General features: G+C 45.3%; 2 protein-coding genes across 5 annotated transcripts; one reads left to right on the top strand and one right to left on the bottom strand.

Moving 5' to 3' along the window:
* Positions 1 to 1196: 1196 nt before the first annotated feature.
* bicdl2 (BICD family like cargo adaptor 2) lies at positions 1197 to 8049 on the top strand. 2 transcript variants are annotated; one of them, XM_023813636.2, is made up of 10 exons: positions 1197 to 1351; positions 2099 to 2662; positions 3890 to 4105; positions 5225 to 5341; positions 5834 to 5980; positions 6225 to 6371; positions 6542 to 6616; positions 6829 to 6911; positions 7341 to 7455; positions 7587 to 8049. In XM_023813636.2, exons 2-10 carry the CDS (start codon positions 2354 to 2356, stop codon positions 7755 to 7757), a joined length of 1380 nt encoding a protein of 459 aa, XP_023669404.1. In that variant the 5' UTR covers positions 1197 to 1351; positions 2099 to 2353; the 3' UTR covers positions 7758 to 8049. The 2 variants fall into 2 exon arrangements, with proteins under 2 accessions (XP_023669404.1, XP_023669405.1); XM_023813637.2 differs by having other exon boundaries at positions 1298 to 1351; positions 1974 to 2662.
* Positions 7162 to 16393, bottom strand: crfb12 (cytokine receptor family member B12). Of its 3 annotated transcripts, XM_023813631.2 has the most exons (8): positions 16289 to 16393; positions 13527 to 13711; positions 12610 to 12733; positions 11914 to 12095; positions 11234 to 11376; positions 10307 to 10469; positions 9591 to 9712; positions 7162 to 9217 (listed from the first exon to the last, which is right to left on the bottom strand). In XM_023813631.2, the coding sequence occupies exons 2-8, from the start codon at positions 13585 to 13587 to the stop codon at positions 8630 to 8632; spliced, it is 1383 nt and encodes a 460-aa protein (XP_023669399.1). In that variant the 5' UTR covers positions 13588 to 13711; positions 16289 to 16393; the 3' UTR covers positions 7162 to 8629. The 3 variants fall into 3 exon arrangements, with proteins under 3 accessions (XP_023669399.1, XP_023669400.1, XP_023669402.1); XM_023813632.2 differs by lacking the exon at positions 16289 to 16393 and having other exon boundaries at positions 12610 to 12683; positions 13527 to 13708; XM_023813634.2 differs by lacking the exons at positions 13527 to 13711; positions 16289 to 16393 and having other exon boundaries at positions 11914 to 12111; positions 12610 to 12736.
* Positions 16394 to 18381: the final 1988 nt, after the last annotated feature.

The raw sequence follows: 18381 nt of genomic DNA, 5'->3' as shown, positions 1-18381 counted from the left end.
TATGCGGAAGTCTTCTCAAAGTCGCAGAGAATGTTCTTCTTGTAACATTAATGGAGTATTATTTCTAATGTTTTACATTTTTACCAAGGTTTTGTCAATGTCAACATCAGGGAAAACTGGATAACTTTCAACATTTCCATACCTTAATTGTAACATTCGGTAAATGTCCCCAGAACAAAAACTTGCTAGTGAGGATAGTTCAAATCCTAAATTAACAAAATGGTCTTGTTCTATCCCCCTTCTCACAAATTTCCTAGTTTTACAAGAACTATACACACAGACACACACACACACACACACACATATATATATATGAATAATGTCTTACATTTTGGGGACCGTTCATTCATTTCCATGGGAAAAATGCTAATGCTAACTATGACAACCTTAACCCCTACCCAGCCCTAACCATAACCATAAGTAACCAAACCAAATATAGTTTTTGCATTTTCAGTGTGTCATTGCAGTGATGGATTTGTGTAAGCTTCTTGTACTGGCTCTGCACACCCAGCCCTGCAGCGGTACATGGTGTTTATCTTAAGTGGACTTTCTGTCAGCCTTTGTTGCAGCATGTCATTGACTCACTGTATCATTGTCTAAATCCTTTCAGTTCTCTTCCTTAAAAATTCACATAGGATTTTCCTTTTCTTGCAGTTAGAATTCCTCACTGAAATCCCATGGTCCTAATGGAATAAGTTTACGAAAATGGACACTGAAGCATATGAACTTAAAAGTCCATTTTATTAGGCTGTGGCACATATAAAAAACAAATACATACATTTACTTTTTTAAACGGTTAATTACGAGTTGCTAATGTTTCTCTTCATTGGATTTTTACTGCATTTTTTATTAGATGTTCACATTGAACATAAGACAGCATGTCCGGCTTTTACAATGTGTATCTTGGCTGAGGTCACACTGGACACTTCCTCATTTTTACATGTTTTTCTCTGCCGCAGCCACTGGGTGGGAACATAGAGCACATGACCAGGAAAGCCAACATCCAGGAAGCTGGTGCTGTAAAAATATTGTCTTCCTTCTTCTCCTGGCTTCATGTTCTCCCCTCCCTTTGTGTCTAGGTATCTATGACCACCCCCTTCCCCCACTGTCTGCGTTACCGCTACCTGGGCGGTGGGAGGTATCAGTGACTGCGCTTTCGTCAGAGTTATGCTGATTGACCGCCCCCAGGCTGAGTGAGCTCACCTGTGTGACTCGGGCACCTCTCTCCTCCCTTTAGGGGTGGGAGAAGTCGCCACCCACATGGGGGCGGACTTGGGAAACTGGCTGGGTTCGCGGCGAGATACCGGGTCGACGCCGAGGCAGAGACAGCTGGATGTTGGACTGCACCCAGGTAAGAGATACACAACACGTGAGGAACCAGGGTAACGGAGGAACACACACAAATCAGAGGATTAGCTAAAAACAACTTTACGTATTCACTATGTCTGGAGGTGTCTCAGAGCTTGTGTGTTGGCTTTGGTGATGGTTAAAAAGGTGACAGGCGAGAGGTGTTTTCACATGGAATTGGTGACAGGAAACACCTGTCTTCATGGCCTGTCAGGGGCACGCTAAGACAAAGACAAGGAACTGGGCTCCGGTGATGCTGAAGTTGAAATAGGAGTCAGCTAATGGTCAGAAGTGTCTGTCTCCCCATCTGCCTAGAGTCTCAGTAACAGGCCGATGAGACTATTGGGAATATTATGTGACAATTTAGCACCTGGGTAACAGGGCGTTTAATACGAAAACCTGTCCAGCAGACAATGAGGGGTGGAGTGGTAAGGAGAGCCGAAGACTGCTGGAATTCACGAAACCTCACTCCAGCCACGCACGGAGAAGAGGCACAAAAGCCATCAAAGAACACGATCTTCGGGCTCGATCAGATGACATTAGCTTTGCCTGGTTGTTTGAGCATTTTCACGTAACGTGGAGTGTGTTTACTTGGTCATTTGACGTGTGTGATCTTCTATTTTAAGACAGCAGCCTGTGTTGCGGGATCAGCCGGGCGGGAAGAGGAGCAGGTGGAACAGGAGTGGAGGAACAGGGAGTCTGAAACCTTTTCCACACTTGGGTATTAACCCGCAATTTGTCTCACCGACAGGAAGTAGCTGGCTGTAAACTGTGACATCACAGACTGTCTTCGTTTGGAGGCTCAGTGGGTCGCCATGTCACAAGGAAGTTCCTGATGGCCACCTGCTGACCAGGAACTGAGCGCATCAGGAAGGGACAGGGGTGTTGGTCAAGGTCGGAGTGAAGCTGACATTGTTGCAGTGAGGCGTCGGGACTCACTGGACCACGGGAACCACAAAGCTGATGATGATGTCGGCCTGCCTGTGACATCACAGCGGTCGGTGTCATGTCATCATTGTCACGGAGTAGTGACTCTTCCAGGAGAGACAGGATGGCCTCATCAAACCTGGAGGATTCCTTCTTCCCTTTCTCACCATCATCCCAGAACACAGGATCTGTGATCCACCCAGCATCCGTGCACGGATATGGACCCATCCCCGAGCCTGAGGTGGAGCGGTCGGGTCCACTCTGCGAGGACAGTAACCCCCTGCTCCTGGAGAGGGACCTGATCCTCGCAGCAGAGCTGGGTCAGGCTCTGCTAGAAAGGAACGAGGATCTGGCAGCTCAGCTGGAACAAAAGGAGAAGGAGGTTGAGGTGGGGGTTGTGTTTTTAATCTCATGAAATTTACATATCAAAGAGAATCTGCCTACAGGAATACAGGAGTCCTGTGTTACAGAAATTCTCCCTAGTGGAGTAGCAGCATATGATAGACTAACAATGACAGCAGATCTTCATGTGTGAAATTGAACATTAACATAGTACGGTAAGATTGGGCAATCAGTCACCAACATTGTTCAGCTGGCTGCAGTGAGATTTTCAATTCACAAAAAGTCTGCACACACATATTTTCATGTATATAACAGTTTTATTATTATTTATTGTACATAGTCTGCAGAGTTTGAAAACTGCTTCAACGCTTTGGATGCAGTTGATTTTAGTTTTATAATGAAACAATATAAATTTGTAGGAAGATTTGTTGCGTGAGTGTGAGAGTCAAAAAGTGTGAGTGTCACGGCAGATGTGTGAGAGCTGGCAACCCTGGATAAGTTTTATTTTAGCTGTAGCTCATAAACAATATCTATATTGTTTATCAATTTATCTATATAAACAATACCAACCATAGAGTTTGCGTTATTCTGCTCCTAGATGGCAGTACTAGTGTTTCAATTAGTTATTTCTTAGTTGGGACTGGACACATTCTTGTAAAACTAGGAAAATATTGAAAAGGGGGATTAAATCAACCCATGTTACCCTTTATTATCAATTACTTGGATAGACTTTTGGGGGCAGCATGGTTGCCTCACACTTCTGGGACTGGAATTCTTCAAATCTGTGTGTGTACCTGTGTGTGGAGTTTGCATGTTCTCCCCCACAGGATAAAAGCATGCTGAAGTGAATTGGAGTTGCCAAATTGTCCATTGGTGTGAATGTGCGCGTGTGAATGTGCATGTGTGAATGGTAAGTGTGTGAATGTGCGTGTGTGAATGGTAAGTGTGTGAATGGTAAGTGTGTGAATGGTAAGTGTGTGCCCTGTGATCGGTTGGCGCCCCATCCTGGGCCTTCCAAAATGGATAGGAGGATGAGCTCTTGACAGTCTAGCTTCACTATTAGCCTTCAAGGTCCCTGGGAAGCAGCTGAAAGGTTTTTAGCAGAGTGTGAGAGCAAAAACAGGGAAGACTGGTAAGAGATGACATCATATTTATGTACAGCACAAAAAGCCGCACCTGTATCGGTACCTGTGGAAGGCCTGCATAGGGTGTGTGTACATCTCCCTGGACCGTAATGCTACGAGGTGTGTGTGTTTGCATGGCCGCATCACAGGCGCTACAGCAGGAAAGGTTTGAGCTGCAACAGCGACTAGACGTCCTGGGGCTGGAGGGGAGCCAGCGGGAGGCTGAGCAGCTGGCGGACATCGCCGCCCTCCGCGAGAAGCTGGACCGGCAGCTCAGACAGGCCAAGGACCGTCGACAGGAGGAGAGCGAGCAGCTCAAGCAGCTATCCAGTCACAACCAGCGGCTAGTGGAGCAGCTGGCAGAGGTGACCAATCAGAGCGTATCGGGGCACTAAGCTCCTGTGACATCCCCACAGCAGCGAGGGGTTCATGGGAATTTTACATACACAAAATGTTTTGAGGGCAGAAGGAAAAATGATTGGTTCAGAGAGAGAACCAATCAGATTGCAGAGGAGGTGGGTCCAAGCAACTACTGTATAAGAGGCAGAGTCCAAGATATCTGATTGGTTGTTGTCCTACCTCCTCTACAATGTGATTGGTTATATCTCTGAGCCAATCATTTTTCCTTCTGCCCTCAGAACATTTTTGTGTAAGTAAAACTCCCATGAGCAAAACAGGGTCCAATTTTCAATTCAGTTAAATTCAATTTTTTAAGTGGGGAAAATGAAGCCAAATTAATTATTTGGGGGGGACACATCTCCCATGCCCCCCCCTGGTTCCTCCACCCCTACATAGTTCCTTTACTAACACAGCTTCTCCAAAGCACTTCATAAAGTATCAACAAACAAAGTGGCACTTACTGACATTTTAGAGTAACAATCATATAAGTGAATAATGAATAAGAGCCAGATGACAACAGAGAACAGGAAACAAAACTCCTAGTTTGATGTAGGACAAGAAAAAAAAAACCCTGGAGCCCAAGCTAAAGGTCAGTCGACTGCCTCTATAAGCAAATGCTTGCGATCAACAAGCCACTTCCAGTTTGAAGAATATATTATCAACCAGTGGGACAATATACTTAAAAGTCACTTTGTCACACCTAGAAAGAACAGCCATGTGACCTGTCTTGTGAATAAAATGTCCCAGATTTAAGTGACAGGAAGTGCTTTGTTTTTGTAACCTTTGTTGTGGTGTTTAGGCTGAGTACTTTCATCACAACTCAGTTGGGCAAGTCTTAGACATGTATGGGTGTATGAGTGTCAGGTACTTATAGTGATTTGTACATCAACATCTTCTAAATACCTGAATAATACACCCTGCCTTCAGGAATAGCACCTGTTTCTTTTTGATCCTTCCTTCTGGTTTGGAATGAGGATCAGCAGGTTCTGTCTCTCATGACTGTCAGGCGCAGAGCACGCCCTCGCCACGCTACTTCTCCTCCACCTGCCGCTCACCGCCTCCCACTTTCCGCTCCCCCCTGGCAGGCGGTGTCGGTGGAGCACAGCCTGCGTTCGGAGCTGCGGTCGCTGCGGGAGGAGATGGAGGACGGGAGCCTGAGCCGTTCCATCAGCTCTGCCAGGCTGGACAGCCTGCAGGCCGAGGTCCGCGTCAGTCGCCGTGCAATTAATGCGACGCGCATCATCATCTCCGTGGCAACGGAACCCCTACACACTAGCTGATAACGACCCATAGCACTTTCTGGGGGGAAAAAAACCGTGGAGATCTTTTAGAAGGTGGGGCTTTCCCACAAAGTGTGTTTTTCAGGATTAGGGGCCAAGACGTGCACAGGCACGGACATACACACACGAGCGATACAGCAGCTGTCAGAGCAACATTCCAAGCTGTTGACTTGAGTTAATTCCCAGCTGAGCTATGGGGCAGTAATTACCATAGCAGCTAAGGCCTCAAGGTCACGCCTCCAAAGGAGGTTTAACATCCATGGCCAATCGCTTAAGCAGGACAACTTTGATAAAGATAGCCCAACTGCATGACGGTTTTGGGGGAGAGCAGAAATGTGTAAAATAAGCAGGTACATGTAACGTCATATGCAGAGCCGCTTTTTTGAGATGTATGTGCCTCTGTATTCTCCACAGAACAGGGTCCTTCAGGAGCGTAAAGTCAATGCGGAGGAGCGGCTGAGGTCCATGCAGGAGGACAACAGCAGGTTGCGGGCGGAGCGGGACGGGCTGAGGGGGAGGGTGACGGAGCTGCAGGCCACGCTAAGCGAGAAGGACGGGGAGGTGAGCGTGGGGGGTGGGAGGAGGACAGGTATTTAACTTGGGGGAGTTAGGACCCCACGGACAGAAGGCAAAAGGTTTCCTAGCAACGGGAAGCCAAGAGGTGTGAGGAATGGAACTTCAGGCAGAGTTAGGGACAGACGGAGACAGAGCCACAGTCACGTGATCTCTGGGGGGGGGGGGCGGGGGGCGGCGGTGAACACAGCACGCCACCACCAGTGACCCACACGTGTGTTGCTCTCCGCAGCTCGACCAGGAGTGCAGTTCGTCCTTCCAGCTGCGTACGCAGTACCACACGCTGCAGCAGAAGATACAGGACCTTGGGGGTGAGGTCATCCCTGGGGGAGGTGCCATTTTCCCCCTATCCCTGCAGTGTGAGATTCAGCAGTCCCAGGTACGGCCCCTTGCTTTGTGCTGCTCACAAGAACAATAAATGGCTAAATCCAATTTTCTAGCCTTCATGCATGCAAATACATCTGTATCTGTGCCCCTTTCACCCCTATTGTCGATTATGCTACAAGGCGTGTTAATGACGACGTCTAAGTGGTCTGTCTGTCATTCTAGGCTAAAGAGGCTATTCAAGTTCATTCCGAAATCCTGCAGGAGAAAGACACCGAAATCCAGAAGCTGAAATCCGAGGTCTGGTTTCAGAGACTCAGAGTATCTCCCTTTTCTTGAGCCCCTTGTCCAGTACAGACATCGGTTGTATCAGAAATCCCCTTTATATCCTACCTGGATTTTCTGTAACGGCCTGCCGTAGATCATAACCTGACCTGCTTCGTCCCAGGGACCCCAGAAGCCCTAGAAGGGGATGTTTTTAGCTGATGGCTGTGCTTGTGAACTTCTTGCAGCTGCTGTCCAAAGATAAAGAACTGGAATCTCTTAAAGAGGAGCTGCAGCCTTTCAGGCAAACTCCCGGCAAGCCGGGTTACAGGTGAGGACTCCGCCTCCGGTGAAAGGTCGTTAGGCGAAGGGCATGAACGTTGATTTGATTCTAGAACTGAACCCTTGGGAGGCTCATGCCCCTAAAGAAATATGGGACACCACCTTTGCTGGGGGGGGATGTCCCCCATGATGACACTTGCAGAGCAGGGGGGGGAGGAGGCCCCCCAATATAATAAACTGTTTACCCAATATTAGCCATCAGGAACAAAATGTATAGAAAAATGAGACAAATCGCTAAATGGTTTTAGAATGATTATTTAATCTTGGGATAGGGGGGTTGAGAAAAAATAGAGGAGCTTAAGCCCCCTAAATAGGGTCTATAACTGCATGTGATTAGATCTGATTTCCTAGTCTGTCAGCTCACACTGACGGGCTCAGACCCAGCGCCCCTGAGCATTCTCTGTTATCATTGGCATAGCACTCTGGAGTGGGAGCTGGCCGCGATGCAGCGAGAGCGCGACTCACTGAACCAGCAGCTGCTCAACACTATCAAGCACAAGGTGATGCTCTCGCAAGAAGTGGAGGCCTGGCAGGTGAGCACTCCACATTGTCCTCCCGACTGAAGCGTGCCGCTTTCGGCTCGAGTACCAGCCCAGCGGTCTTCCCTCCCTCACTGGCTCCTTCCCCCCTCCCCCTGGAACCTGTCTCCATCCTCGGCCGACAGGAGGACATGAGGCTGGTGATCCGGCACCAGGTAGAGCAGCGGGAGGAGAAGCAGAAGGAAAAGAGAGGCCTCAGCAGAGACACTCGCACCAGCAAGTCCCTCCGCCTGCGAGGGGAAGGGGGAAAGAAAGACAAAGGAGGCTTCTTCTCCTCATTCTTCAGTGCTGACTGAGGGCGCCACCTGGTGGCAAGGAAGACAAAGTCTTGCACTGTCATTCAAATCACTCTCCTTCCCGGACAATTACCACCTGAGTAATTTAGGTGGCCTGTTTCTGTACTAAAGCATGTAAACTTTTTTTTAATGCATTACATGGTAATGCATCCATTTTTTAAAATTAAATAATTATTATTAATTCATTCATCCATTCTGTTCCACTGTACCTGGCCAATGAAGTGAATTGTTTCCAAACAGATGGCAACTCTCACCTAAATATAATACGAATATAAATATTTTTTAATATGTATTTCAGAGTTTCCTTCATAATATATACATATGATCTCAGATAATTGTTATTAAATCAATTACATAGCTCATTCCATATTACATACTACAATTTCTGTTGAACAACAAGACAAAAGGGACAGTTTTCTTCTTGTCCTGACTCCACAACATAACCTGGGCCCGCTATACAATGTGTCAGAACCATACCTTTCCAGTGCAATAGGTACCCAATTATGGGCAAGAGTTCTATGAGAAGCAAAGAGCAAATCAGCTACAGTGTGAACTGCGGGAGATCTCAAAAAGCGATCACCTTAATTTGGAGCACACACTCCCCAAGGGTCCAGTCCGTTGGACAGGGTCTCAAGATCATGCACATCAGTCCGTCAGCTGAGCCTGTTGGAGAAGCTACTAAGTGTCTAAGACAGAAGTGGGCAGCCTTATCCAGAAAGGGCCGGTGTTTATACGGCTTTTCGCTGCAACTCCTTCATTAGACTACTAATTAGAGGACTGATTTGCTGAAAAGTCCTCATACCTGGCTTGAGCAGCTGACCTAAAGGTGATCCCAAAAATCTGCATACGCACTGGTCCTTTGCGGATAACGTCTAAGAGATTGGGATCACAGGATCACGGGCCTCATACCCGCTGGGCGAGCTCAGGAGAGCGCTGTGGAGTTCTGTGGGTATGTGAAACTCTGAGGCGTGTGGCTTGTTCAGCAGGCCACCCTCATCATCGCTGCCCTTGCTCTGACAGCCCTCAAGAGTTTTATCACTCTGGGTGTCTCTGAGGCCCAGGACCAGGCTGTCCAAGGGTACATCATGGAGAAGTATCCAGTGTGTCTGCGAGGTGGCATCCCCCTCCAGTTCATCCAGCGGCAGCTCTGGGCTGTGGGTCGGCCCCCCCGGGTCACAGCTCAGATCATCATCCAGGGCCTGTCGGTACATGGACTCCAGGCTAGGGGACCTAGATTCTGTGAGTCCTTCAGCTCCCAGCGACGGTAGCCAAGCAGAAATGCGGCTCTGGTAGAGGGATGTGCCCCTGGCGGTATAATCCCAGGAGGGGGCCAACTTCTTTGCAGGTGGTTCGGAGCGCCCCCCCATGGAGGTCGAGAGGACGTGCAGATCCGTCAGCGGGGATATCACATCCATGGGCAAGGTCATCGTTGTGACTACGGGCTTGATATCACTGGGATCCTGGTCAGCAGAAACATAACTTAGTGCTGCTTTCATGACAGTTGGGCCAGTGACTTCACTAAAGCTGGTAAAATTCTCATTTGAAAAGCCGGACATGAAAAAAAGTTCAAAGTTCAAGTTCCAGGATGGAAGCTATCTTCACTGTGCTTCGATAAGCCTTCAGGAACATCTATAAGCCACAAATATTTTAAATAAAAAACAAATAATGCAATAAACAAGCAAACAAACAAATGGGATAGCTGAGAACATCTGAGTGAGAGCATTAATGACATCAGTCGAGTACCAAAGCATAGCTAAGGGAAATGGTGTTTTCTCACGCCTGAAGAACGCAGAGGGCTAACAGGCTGGCTGAGAGCATGGCAAAGTGACTTACCAGCAACACAGGCATATCACACACAGCAGGCTTGGGCCTTGTGTAATAGATGACGGCCACCAGGATCAACACTGTTAGCGACCCTACCAGCAGGATGGGCACCACAACCTTTAGGTATTGCCCTGCATAGAAAGAAATATATTCAGATACTCTCACAATAGTTCCCTTATTTCTTTGTTAGACGTTAACTCTCTAAAAACACAACTTTAAAAAATTGCAAAATTTGCCCTGTTTTACAAGGAAAGAAACTTTACTATCAGGGGCACAAAGTTTTTTAGTGGGGGGCACAAGAGGGACAAACATTACCCAATGTTATGCGACTGGAGGGGGGCAATCTGAGGGCCAATGAGCTTTCAGCTATTGCCAGTGCCTAGTTATGGCAAAATGAAGCTATATGAATCATTTGTTGTATTTTTGACCCCAGTAGATGGTGCTCTTGGTTTGCTTTGGGGCATGCTTTGAGCCCTTTTTTGAACAGAGAGCACCATCTAGTGGGCTCAGAAAATACAGCAAACGGTTCATTAAGCTTCATTTGGCCATCACTACCCGGGCCCCTGTGGCCCAGCCCCTGGATCAGTAAAACAGAGTTTATACACTTAAATAATCAACATAGAGGAACGCAATGCTCTCTCCCTCTCTGTCTCCCCCCCACTCTTTCATCCTCAAGGAGACACACAGTGGGATTCTGGGAAGGCAGCACACAAAACCTCTCTCACCTCCATACCCCGGCTCTGGCAGTTTTAGGGAGACACACTTCTTTGACTGCTGGTGGATCTGCATCTGCTGCTTGTGGAACACCGAACTACTCACGCAGTAGTTCCCTGGTGACAGCAACGTGGTGGGGAATGTCCATGGCGACACTGTTGTGTTCGACACGACCTGTGCAGTGACCCGAGCCACATCACCACAGCCCCTCTGGCAGGCTGAACATCACCCACTCATATAGAGTATCACTACAGAAACATCACAATCACCATCCCATTCATTTTCCAACACGATTGGGTCATGGGCAGGCTTGGACCTGAGCACCATCTAGTGGTATCAAAAAATACAGCAAATGTTTCATGAAACCGTGTTTCGGCCGTCACTCCAAAAAGTGGGAGAAATACACTAAGACCCAGTGGAATCCTGCACGACAGAGAGAGAACATGCAAACTCATGCAAAGACATAAGGATGGTGGGATGCAGCGATTAGCATCAGCGCACAGGCATAAAAGTTCACGATGCGACTGCCTTGATACAATTGCACCAGATACAATTTGGAACGAACTCAGGATGCATCGTTTATAACATCTTTGCGTCAGTAAAATCTGATTTATTAAAATATAATTGTTAGGAAAGGCCCTATGCTTTTATTTTTTAGAAAGGTGAACAATAATATTTGGCTAGACATCCCAGGCCCCCTGAGAAAACGTCATCTTGGGCCCCTGCTCAGGTTGGCATTTTCTATCGCTCAGTTGTTTTTGCTGATCGGGGGGGGGAGGGATTTTGGGTGCCCCTACAAAGTGCAGGGCCCCCTGAATCTGTCATGATATCCATGCCCCTCTGGCCCCCTGCCGTATTGGCCTCGGAGATGGAGATGCATGTCGCTGCCCAACGAACCATCATGGCGACCGCGACCATAGCATGTACTTTCCAATTACCGGAATGCTTCCATCCTGGGAGACCTTAGTTAGGTTGATGGAGTAGTTAAGTTTGAATGGCATCGACTCCAGTTGGTGCCACATCTCGACATAGATGGACTGGTTTGGGACAGACACCTTCAGAACAGGCGCACTTATAATGGCTGTGGAGACACAGACGATATATTCATTAATGGAAAAAAATAGGCCTCTTTCCTTCAGACAGTAAAACCTTTCATGTTACAATTTTAATTTTGTGCAATTAAAGTAAAACTACATTTACATATAGAGCAGGGGTGTCAAACTCCAGTCCTGGAGGGCTGGATCCTGCACATTTTCGAGTTTCCCGTTTAACACACCTGATTCAACTTCTTGTAACTTCCTGTGCTAATTACCACACAGCTCTGGAGCTGAATCATTTATGGTGGAACAGGGAAAGAACTAAGCTACACAGGGCTGCGGCCCCCCAGGACTGGAATTTGACACCCCTGATATAGAATTAAAGCATTGCAAAGAGTTTTTTTTTTTTTGCATATTACTGTTTGTTCAAATTTAACAATGGTACAGAGGTATCATTTGATTAAATGAGACCCAGTAACGATATTGAAACAATATTTACATACATGCTAAGAACAATCAGAAATGATCATCACAGCAGAATTTTAATCACTAACTGAAATGTTCACATGCACAAAACTCACAGTCTCCATAGGGCTGGAAAGAGCGCGGGTACTTCTCTTCAGCACTTTCCGTCCCTGAGGTGGCCACGATTTTTAGGAAATATCGCTTCATGATGAGCTCGTCTGTATCCGTACGGAAGACGACATGGCACTGCGTGCTGGTCTTCTGTGTGCAATTCTCGATCGGCCTCCACACGCACGTTCTGAAACAAAGCAGGCCTAGCTACTCATAAGAATTACCAATACACCCTTTAAACCACCATAAGCATATTGATTTCAGTGAAGCTGATGGGGGGGGGGGGGGGGGGGGTGCTACATGAGGCTTGGGGTATTACGGCAATTCTCCGTCCACACCTGGCACATTTTATCAGGAAATACTGGAATAGTGTTACTTTTAAAAATACTGTCCAAATACTGTACACCGCAGTGTAAAGTCTGCCCGGGGTGGTTTGTGATGAACGTTATTCCTATGGTTAAAACCGAAATTCAAATGTGGGCAGTACGATTTCTTTTATTGTGTATTAGCAGCAATTAGCCGATTAAGCTACAGGACAAACGTGCCTGTGGCAAAATGTTTTCTTAGAGAAAAAAAAAAACTATGAAAAGAATGTATGCATTGCTCTTCCAGAAATGAAATAGAAAGAGTCTCGCAGAAGTGAGAGTTTCAGTGTCATTTTTTTCTGGTTGTTTTAGTGGCAGGCATCCAGGCTGTCTCACCCACACTCTTGAATCTCCACTGTGAATCTGGTGTCAGGTAAGTTCCCTTCGCCACGGGACCAGTGGATGTAGGCCTGAAAATCCAGTAGATCCACAGTCAGATTCTGCGGATGTGACAGCTTACCTGTAGAATATACGAAAAAGGAAGGTTTTATGTGTGGACCTCCTGAATACAGGCAATGACAAGATTCACTCAAAAGCTCAGGAGTCTCTGCTAAAAAGGGTGAGTTACCACCCACCCCATATTTAACAGGATCATCCTGTATTGGAAAATAAAAAGCTATGTCCTGTTTTGTACGAAAATGGGACATAATTTGTCCTGTATTTCACATCCAGACCAAAATACATTTTAATCCAGACCGTGTCACTGATCCCGCCTAACAGGAAAAATAAAAACTATACCATTACAGAAAACAGCAGGGGCTCCTGATAACTGAAATAGTGAAGGGGCTCCTGATAACTGAAATAGTCCTGGGCTCCAGGGGCCCCTGATAACTGAAATAGCCCAGAGCCCCTCTAATAACTGAAATAGCCCAGGGGCCCCTGATAACTGAAATAGCCCAGGGGCCCCCTTACAACTGAAATAGCCCAGGCCCCCCCCCTTACAACTGAAATAGCCCAGGCCCCCCCCCTTACAACTGAAATAGCCCAGGCCCCCCCCTTACAACTGAAATAGCCCAGGCCCCCCCCCTTACAACTTAAATAGCCCAGGCCCCCCTTGATAACTGAAATAGCCCAGGCCCCCCCTTACAACTGAAATAGCCCAGGGGCCTCTGACCATGTTAATGTGCCTCTGGTGATCACTTAGCTGTCTGCCTGACATATTTCTCCTGTATCACTTCTTAAGAAACTTTCAGTCATATCAACTTAAACTAAACCTGAGTCATAAGACTTTCCTGCTAATCCGGGGTCCATACCTGAGCAAGTCAATAAATCAAAGAGGAGTACAAAGCAAATGGCAACAGGACTCTGGGTCATTGCGTCCACCGATGCACCAGGAGGACCTCGAGTTATCAGACCATGGTGGAAGAGCACGCCAACACCATCTGCCTTAATCTGGCGTCTTCAAGCAAAGCGGAGCCCATCAGTATCTGGAGCTTCTCTGGAAATATTACAAAAGTTACACTTACTTAGACACTTTTATACAAAGCAGCATATAATTCAGAAGGCAGGATCACACAGGCCTTGGCTGATTAAGGGTCTTGCTCAGGGACCCAAAAGAGAACTCAGTCTGGTCCTGGGATTCAAACCAGCGACATTCAGATCACAGACACAGCAGGCTAATCTGGTGAATGACAGGCCACCACTTACTTTCCAGCAAAATTATTTTACTGAAGCATAAAAGGCGACAACTTTCTGAAGAATCATGGATGGTTGTTTGAGTATAGATGAAGTTTTAGTACCATAGGCGATTCTAGACCAGGGGCGGTTTACTCATCCTATATTTTGTTTCAGCCCCCCTGAAAAATTATTATTCTTAATCCATTTAGTGACTTTACCCCATCAAATGTTAGAACTACCCCTTTTTATTTTACAGTGGTAATTAATCACATCAATACTATTCCAATATACACGGTTTCTTGACTAAGTAGTAAATGTTAACGGAATACAAATGGATCAGTGTAGCTCACCTCATAAGCTGCCCTCTGGGCTTTTAGAACCTCTGCCACTATCTCTCAGACCTTGGTTCCACAGAACCAAAGATTTCATCATAGATGTCCCCTGTTCTGAAGGATCAACTTCCAAAGCTAAATGGGATTCCTACTATGTTGCTGGAGATTATTAGATTTTATTTTATGGCCTACAGGAGGAACGTGAGTTAATTTGTCTTCATCCCCGTTCCATTTGCCTAAGCAAACATCTCAACCAGTGTTCCTCAACTCTGTCCTTGGGGACCATTAGGTAGTCCACATCTCACCAGGTAGTCCAGATGTGCTTGGAGCTGGGAGGGAGCAAAAATGTGGACTGGCTGGGGATCCCTGAGGACTGGATTGAGAAGTACTAGTCTAAACTAGTACTGCCACTCCCACCATTAATTTCCCTATGAAAATTACCTGTTTCTGCCGCAGTTGCACATATACAGTCCGTAATCGCCTTGATTCCTAACATTGCCGATCTGAAATACTTGGCACACAAGGAAGGCTACAGATCAGAGACAGGGTCTTGGGTACCAGCATCAGATTTCTTAGATCCTTCCCTCATCAAAAGTTCCCACCCCAGATGCAAGCAGCATCATTCAGTATCGGGTTCTGATTCTGATTCTGCCACAAACACGCAACAGTCAATGGAACATTAAGTGGATAATTAGCTTAATATATAAAAGGCCAAGTAGGGGATATACTTCTTGCACCAGCTGAGGAAATTCAAGTCAATAGGGACTTTATTGTGGTACCAGCTATACACAAGTATGCAGTGGCACGAGATGCAAACACAGGGCTTGGCACGGACCAGACATAGTGCACACAACACGATAAGATGGCATAAAGAGTGTGTGGTTTGATAAAAAAAAAAGGAACAGGTGATCCGGTTTTGCACAATGATCAATCTGTTCTGAGTTCAATCGTCAGAATCTGGTGTAGATCAAGAACCAAAAAAGGGAAGGCTAAACAGGCTAAACCAAACAGTCAGGTCTGCAGAAAGAATCCCAGATGCTAATTTGTCCACCCAGCAGGATTTCTCAGTTAGCTGGGTTAACTTAAGACGAAAGTCATAATTGCCTAATAAGAATTTCGGTAAGGAGCATTCCTATTGGAAAATTGTGACTTCTAACTTAAGTTAACCCAGTTAACGGAAAAATCCTGCTTTGTGGAACATCCCCTGTGCTCATCCCAAGTCAGAAAACGAGTCAGGAAATCATCACAGACCCTCACGCCTGGGCCACACCATCTTTGAACATCTCCCATCCACCAGGGACTACAGATTACTCTGTGGCAAAACAAGCCATCAGCCTTATGAACAGCTGGCCCAGTCACCTCAGCTCAGTTGTGCTGTTAACCTCTGCCGTCCCATTACCATGCAATACGTCATTGGTGAAAATAACATACATATTGTACATATCGTATTTTATTGTGTTATTTATATGTATGTATATTTACATTTGTCAGCCAAACATGCACATTGTATATATCAAACGGAATGTTCACGTCTGATATCTTTTCGTCATACCTGTGTAGGTATCAACTGTATGTATGAAAGCCACTGACAACTGTAGAGAAAATCCCGGTGTGTGAACATACTCAGCTAATAATCCCATGTACCCATGTGTGTTTTACCTAGAATTTTGGATCATTGTCCTGTTTAACCCTAATCAACCTTAGCCTTGCCTGTCGACACTGTGTTGCATTTGTGGTTTTGGACTGATGACAACAAACTTCACAGTTCGATCTTTATCTGGCTGAAACCCTGCGCTGATACAAATGCAATCCCATGAAATTTCAAACAAAATTTTTGAGCAGATTTTGAATCTGACCAAAAGAATTAATATGAAACGGTTTTCTTAAAAAGGCTTCAGGCACTGGTTGTTAGTGATTCATTTAATTACACAATATGATTGTAGCGAGAATAACCTAAAACTTCCTGTAATTTGAGCTCGAATTTTCTCCTCAGTCATGATTCTACCTGCCGTTTGCCTGATACACTAAGATAAAATTATAATTTTAACTTTAACAAACATACTCACCCAGTTTCTTGAGGTGTCTTTTACAAACAAGCAGCGAAAAGACTTTCATGGAATTCTCTCTGCACTGCTTTGCTTTGAGTTATACCACACATCTCCAGAAATGTAGGAAGGAGGGCTGGTTCTCAGGTGAGGCGGAAATGAATCACACATAAAGAAGTTCCTTGTCAAGCGTGATAGCTGCAGGCAAGTTACGATGTTCCATCTCCAGGGACAAGTCCACACTTAGCGTAACTCCTAGGTAAATATTATATCGGACTTTTAGTGTCAAAACCTTTACATAAAATTGGGGGGGGGAGGGCATCCCTACTGGAGGGCAAACAAAATACCAGAAACACCAGACCAAAAAAATACCTTTACTTTGAAATAAATACAATCAAAATAAGTACAATCCCTCAAATACAATTACAAACAAAGCTACAAGTATACCTCATGTTAGGTTGAATGCCAGTTCAGGAGTATTTAAAAGCTACAAAACAGGTTTGACAGTTATCACTGTGATATGCAGGCTTTCAAAGCCTCGAGAAGCTAAGAATCCCATAGAGCTCAGAAGCTGGTGCCTGAATTGCAGGTGAAGCCATTACAGAAACCACAGAACTATTTAATGTGCTGACAGTAGTGGTCTCAGAAATCATGACCGCATGCAGTTCTATGATGTTTCATTGAAAATTAAACAGTGCAGGTCCAGTGGATGAGCTGAAACGGTACAAAGGTAAGCTCTAAACTGCCAAAAGTTTTAAAGAAGTTTAGATTTAACAAACACTGAAAAAATAATGTCAATTTCAGAGTTATATAAAAAGCCTTTTTTTCAGGGAACAGGTAATGGGTTTTTCTACAGCGATGAAAGTAAATTAAGCCTTGAATCCAGATGCAAACAATTTCTACCGGTGGAGTAGACTGTTACTACACCATCTGAAGAAGTATTTTGACAATATCGGACCGCAGGAAGAAGTATTTTGCTATAATAATGGCAAGAAAAATGCAACTAACAGGAAGACAGAAAGGCCATTATATGTAACACTTAAAAGTGTACGTCATTCCTTTTGAGAATTTGCACAGAAAGTAAGTATGACCAATATGTCAGTGAGTACAGCTTCCCATAGTATCAAAAGGACGAGAAGAGGTCAGAAACATGAACCATCCTGAACCAAAAGAACTGCCACAGCATTTTGGAGACAGGTCTGACCGCAGAGCCGCAGATCCACAATTCCACAGCAGCAGCTTTCAGCCCAGTGGCGTTGAAGACATGGGTGGTAGGATATCTTGTGAACCTGTGAGATTATGCCACATAGATGAGGCATGCTGGGATATGTATCCCACAAGCATAGTTGCTAACTATGTTAGCAACTTATATAGCTGGAACAATGCATGTGAAGGCAAAAGGGAGCTTTTGGGAAACGTGCGTCTAGTGGTTTGTATATGTCACAATGCATGTTACCTTTCAGGAGTTTTCAAATTAATCATGATATGAAGGTTCATAATCACAAAACGATATGAGTTACTAAGCTACTTGTGCCCCCTCAAGTAAAGTGTTACCAAATATTTATGTTTTAATCAGACATATATCAAGTATGATACAAATACATTATTCAGAAAATATATTTTAATATTCATACTTCCATGTGGCAGCAAACTGGCTATGACAATAGCACCCAGCCACTGGATTCTAATGAAAAACAACGTTGAGATTAGTGTTATTTTCTTTCAGATTTATATCACAAATTTATTGGAAACCAACCTGGAATGATTGAAATGTTACTAAGTGCTAAGATAAACCAAGAAAGTGACAGCCCACATTTTGTCAGAACGATCTTGAAAGATAAAAAACAAGACAGTAAGCTTCAAATCATGCAATGGACAGTCTCTCAAACCACATTGAGCTGGTTTGGAATGAAGTGGAGAGAAACGTGAGAGCACAGCAAAACATTTGTGGCAGCTCTTGCAACATTTCTGGGAAGGACGTCCTCTGAAGGGGTTACTTTGACCAGTCAAAAAATTTAGATAAAATTTTGAGACACAAAACAATTCCATGATTTTTTTTTTTTCAAATCTCCAATTGCTTTTTTGTTCAATGCTTTAATTTCAGAGCACACTGG

The sequence above is a fragment of the Paramormyrops kingsleyae genome, chromosome 18, assembly GCF_048594095.1.
Source record: "Paramormyrops kingsleyae isolate MSU_618 chromosome 18, PKINGS_0.4, whole genome shotgun sequence".
Lineage (NCBI taxonomy): Eukaryota > Metazoa > Chordata > Actinopteri > Osteoglossiformes > Mormyridae > Paramormyrops > Paramormyrops kingsleyae.
Note: the sequence above shows the minus strand (reverse complement) of the source record. Positions and strands in the feature narration are given on the sequence as shown.

Excerpts from the sequence above, each read along its gene's own strand:
- bicdl2 (XM_023813636.2), top strand. The coding sequence starts at position 2,354 with ATGTCATCATTGTCACGGAGTAGTGACTCTTCCAGGAGAGACAGGATG. Across the intron at positions 4,106-5,224 it reads TAGTGGAGCAGCTGGCAGAG|GCGGTGTCGGTGGAGCACAG; the intron begins GTGACCAATCAG and ends CCCCCCTGGCAG. Across the intron at positions 5,981-6,224 it reads TAAGCGAGAAGGACGGGGAG|CTCGACCAGGAGTGCAGTTC; the intron begins GTGAGCGTGGGG and ends TGCTCTCCGCAG.
- crfb12 (XM_023813631.2), bottom strand. The coding sequence starts at position 13,587 with ATGACCCAGAGTCCTGTTGCCATTTGCTTTGTACTCCTCTTTGATTTA. Across the intron at positions 12,734-13,526 it reads TGATTTATTGACTTGCTCAG|GTAAGCTGTCACATCCGCAG; the intron begins GTATGGACCCCG and ends TATATTCTACAG. Across the intron at positions 9,713-10,306 it reads GCCAGAGCCGGGGTATGGAG|GGCAATACCTAAAGGTTGTG; the intron begins GTGAGAGAGGTT and ends CTTTCTATGCAG.